Source organism: Quercus suber, unplaced genomic scaffold, assembly GCF_002906115.3.
Source record: "Quercus suber isolate HL8 unplaced genomic scaffold, Cork oak 2.0 scaffold_469, whole genome shotgun sequence".
Classification (NCBI taxonomy): domain Eukaryota; kingdom Viridiplantae; phylum Streptophyta; class Magnoliopsida; order Fagales; family Fagaceae; genus Quercus; species Quercus suber.
The window spans coordinates 430,173-434,579 of NW_027069920.1; the positions used below are offsets into that span (position 1 = coordinate 430,173).

General features: G+C 34.2%; 1 protein-coding gene across 1 annotated transcript; it reads right to left on the minus strand.

Moving 5' to 3' along the window:
- Positions 1–393: 393 nt before the first annotated feature.
- Positions 394–3,626, minus strand: LOC112004032 (IAA-amino acid hydrolase ILR1-like 4). Its single transcript, XM_065762698.1, has 4 exons — positions 3,462–3,626; positions 2,418–2,732; positions 1,235–1,363; positions 394–1,013 (listed from the first exon to the last, which is right to left on the minus strand). Exons 1-4 carry the CDS (start codon positions 3,582–3,584, stop codon positions 606–608), a joined length of 975 nt encoding a protein of 324 aa, XP_065618770.1. The 5' UTR covers positions 3,585–3,626; the 3' UTR covers positions 394–605.
- Positions 3,627–4,407: the final 781 nt, after the last annotated feature.

Genomic DNA, 4,407 nt, shown 5'->3' on the forward strand with positions numbered 1-4,407 from the left:
CTTTCACTATTAGACTCATTCCCTGACGTGAGATAATAGGGTATGCATCTTAAAAGTATTAATCAAGACTTTCTTTTTGTACACATTCTTATTTTATTGCAAATGCTTGACAGTCATGTTTGTATCCTAGTTCTTTTGCGTGCACTTCTTGTCAGCTTCAACCTCTATTCTATTTTGAGTTATTTCATGACTTGTATGCAATGAAAAAAATTGATATAGGGCAACAAGTGGAGCAAGACAATTCTACTTAAAGAATTTTCATCATATAAAAAGTATAACCATAATTGAATTATTCAAAGTTTTGAATTTAAAGAGTAACGACAATGTAGACAGTCGTGAAAAGAATGCTTGAAGAATGTGATATTAAATTTTTTTCTCGCATATGGATAAGCATTAAGCAGACATTGACTAACTTTTTTTACTAAAATATAAATCAATAGTGATAACATAAATGAACCTAAGAGTATTGACATAGATGATTTCAATTTTCAACAAGTCATCTCCAGCCAAAGTAGGATTGAATCTAAACCTAATGCCTAATGAAAATTTGGCCATGCCAAAGCTGGCATGATATTTGAACAGGTAACAATACAGTCAAGAAACATTTACAACTCATCGTGAAATTTTCTTTCTGAAGAAGAAACTTCTGGTGGATATTCAAGCAGATACCTAGCAGCCAATGATGCATGTAGTGCAGCACCATAAGGAAATGCATCTTCGTTGACTTGGTAGAACGGTGAATGCTCTGATTCTAGCCGTCCACGTGTCACATTCTGCATTCCAATTAAGAAGAAGTATCCAGGTATGACCTCTTGGTAAAATGCAAAATCTTCAGATCCCATCAACGGTTTAACATCCTTCACTTTATGAATGCCAATCATATCCCCAGCAACATTTAGGAAGTGCTCATGCAAGCCTTTGTGGTTTATGGTCGGAGGGTAGAATAGTTTCGCTTCTTTGAAAAAATCCACTGTTGCATTGCACCTCTGCACAGCGGCCTGCCCTCTGATAACCTGTTAGAGAAGTAAATCAACTTGTTATGGTGATAAGAAGGGGACTGAATGGGAAGTAACCATTGAAAAATCATTTTCAGTTGGGATGTATGCATGAAAGAAAAAGCTGATTTCCTGCTTCTTGGCATTATATTAGTTACCAAAATTTCATTATCAATCCTAAAGTATGTGAAACACAGATTCTGCCACATATATTGTAATGCATCTTTTAACTTCCATACCTCCTCAATGCGATATCGTAGTTGCATAAAACTTTCCTTAGAAAATGCACGAAAAGTGCCACCAATTGTTACAGAATCTGGAATAACATTGAATGCACCACCCCCTTGGAATTTCGCGACCGTAACTACCTGCAAGGGCATTAAGCAGATTTATAGGATTGTCGCAATAAGGATGTATTTCACAGACAATGTCTGGCTTGCATGAAAATAATGTTTAACAGAAGAAGCAAATTCCGCAGACCATTCTAAGGAAAAGATATCAGAAGAGAAGTTTTTTTTCATATTTACATCACCTAATCACGTTTTATAGGCTATCACCAAGTGTTAATCCCCTGAAAGTAGAGGAAAAAGCGTATGATCTAAATAGGGTCCTAACCTTCAGCACTTTTACATTGACAGCCTGAAAGTTATATCACAGCATCAGCTAATGCCCCTATCAGTACTATTTGTCTCCTCTTAAAAGAGTGTTCAAGAACCCCATGTTTTTTCAAGAGAATTCTAACAATTTTTAGATAATATACCAAGATTATTGCGAAGTCTTTAATTACATAAAAAATACCATTTGTGGCCTCTACCTCTCATGTATTGGGAGAGAGAGAAGGGGGGGGGGGGGAGTTCCTTCTTGAGTCTTGATGTTTTTACTGCTCATCAATGCTGTTAGGCATGCCAAGTTCATGGTGATTAACCCTTAATTTATTTTCAGCAACAAATATAATTTTTTAATAAGAACAACAGCTTCATTTACAAGCTACGAAGTTACTTTTCTCTGGTTCATCATGATTCTTTCAGGTACAATTAATAGATGTGGCAAACATTATGATTTTGAGGTTGGTTTCACAACAATCACAATTGTTGCCAGCCAATCAGGTTGTACCCTATCATTGTAGAGATAAGTGTTGAAGCCACTTCACAATGAGGCACTAACCTCTAGTAGGTGCCAAAATAGGATGCTCTACTTTTACTGATACGGAAGCAGTGCACCTTTATTTATTTATTTATTTTCACCAAATGCACCTAAAGAACTTGAAAAGGGGTGGTTGAGGCTGTATAGAATATAACAGTTTCTGTAGATAGTGATGCACTTTAAGCTAGAGGACTCTAAACATGTGCTAAATCATTCTATAATATTGGATAAAGAAAAAGGGGAAATGAACCCAAATTATTGTGGAGAAATGAGATCTACCTGTGGGTCCAGAGGATCGGCTTCACGTGAAACAAGATGTTGTAAGCTAACAATCACATTAGAGGCTGCCAATATTGGGTCTACAGAGTGTTGAGGAATGGCCGCATGACCTCCTTTACCACTAATGACAGCTTCAAAGAAACCGTTCCCAGCCCCTATGGGACCAGCTTTGGAGTGCACTTCACCCACTGCTAAGTTAGATGAAACGTGCAAACCAAAGATAGCATTTACATTCTCTAACACCCCCTCATCTATCAACTTCAAAGCCCCTGCACCAGCTTCCTCAGCTGGTTGGAAAACGAGTACAACTGTTCCCTGGTAAAAATTGGATAATATCAGAAGCCAAAACGGGGCAAAAAGAACCTCAAAAAATCATCCAAATTACAAGTGATTCATGGGCTATTAGTTGTGTTGTCAATATCTTAATAGGTGGCAAACCTTCCATCATACAGATTTAATGTTTTGGAGCTCCCCACTCCCAACTTTAAAAATAATAATAATAATAAAAAAATAAAAAATAAAAAATAAAAAGGGAGAAAAGATTGCAATTGATCGTCCATCCAAAAGTAACAAACTATATCTTATTATGTAAGGAGAATCAGATTTCTTTTCTGGTACCTCACAACTATTATTAGCACTTTTGAGCCCCTTTCTAAAGGTATATCACTGTAGCAAATTGACATTTGCAACATTCAAGGATTCTAATCCCTAATTCTTGGTCATATGCTCTGTACGTATTGGAAAAAAGATGCCCCTGAAACCAGTAAAATATCCATATACATTTTTTTTTATCAAAAAAAAGAGAGGCTTTTTCTATGGTATCATTGAGCTGATTAATTTAGACACAAATCAAGCAGTGAAAAACCACTTGAGCAAATAGGAGATTAGTAGCTTGGCCTTTTAACTTTTTGTAAGGAGAGTTGTAATTTAGTCATGTGAAAAGTAATCTAACATAGTAACAATTTTGTCTATACAAGATTTCTTTAAAAAAAAAAATGTCTACAGAGGATTTGAAATTAACAAACAAACAAAAAGTCAACAGACCTTTATCTCTTCACGGTGCTCTTGAAGTATCTTTGCAGCTCCAAGAAGCATTGCAACATGGGCATCATGTCCGCAAGCATGCATCTTCCCAGGAATTCTACTCTTGTGCTCCCACTCCACCATTTCCTATAAATTTAAGATCCCTATCAACATAGTTCACAAAGATACATTCTTTTCTAATATTATAATATAAATCCTAGTTGCCAAACTCTCACTTACATACTCAACTTGAACAAAATTACTCAATCTTACAACAATTAAACTCTCCAATAACACAACTTGCTTTGCTTATATAGAATAAAGTAACAAAATTTAATCAAACCTGACTCTATTTTTATGATCATTCTCAAAAAAAAAAAAAAAAAAAAAAAAATCTATTTTTATGATAATTACGTAAATCTATCTAAAAACCTCTCATTTAAAATGGCAAGAAAAAGAATTTGGTAGTTCAAAATTTCAAATATATATGACGAATTGGCATTAAATGAAATGATTTTTTTTTTTTTGAAACATGATATATAGATATATTAGGATTTGAACCTATAACACCTCCCTTGTGATGAATCCACATTAAATGAGAGGATTTGATATACTTTGTTGGAGCAATCATAATTTTTCTGGTTAGATTTGAATAGTAACCCCTTCAAACTTAGAAGTATTAAAACAAACACACGAATGCATAAGAAAGAGGAAATAAAGTTCTAACTTCTAATAAAAGTGCACACTGCAAACTCTACTTAAAAACCATAAAAACTTTTAAAGAGTGATATGAAAAGTTATACTACACACAAGTAATATGAGACAATTATTTTTCATTTGTTTATTTTCTAGAAACAACACACACAATAAAGGCAAAATACTTGATGGAAAACTTAACCTTTTCACATGGATTTTTAAACTTTGTGTCATATTTTTGTATTAAATAATATACTTTTAAAGATTTGGG

What these genes read in the sequence shown, in the direction of transcription:
- LOC112004032 (XM_065762698.1), bottom strand. Translation starts at nt 3,584, where the DNA reads ATGGTGGAGTGGGAGCACAAGAGTAGAATTCCTGGGAAGATGCATGCT. An exon ending in AGCACCGTGAAGAGATAAAG is followed by an intron (nt 2,733 to 3,461) that starts GTCTGTTGACTT and finishes AATTTTTACCAG; the next exon opens with GGAACAGTTGTACTCGTTTT. An exon ending in CCGATCCTCTGGACCCACAG is followed by an intron (nt 1,364 to 2,417) that starts GTAGATCTCATT and finishes ATGCCCTTGCAG; the next exon opens with GTAGTTACGGTCGCGAAATT.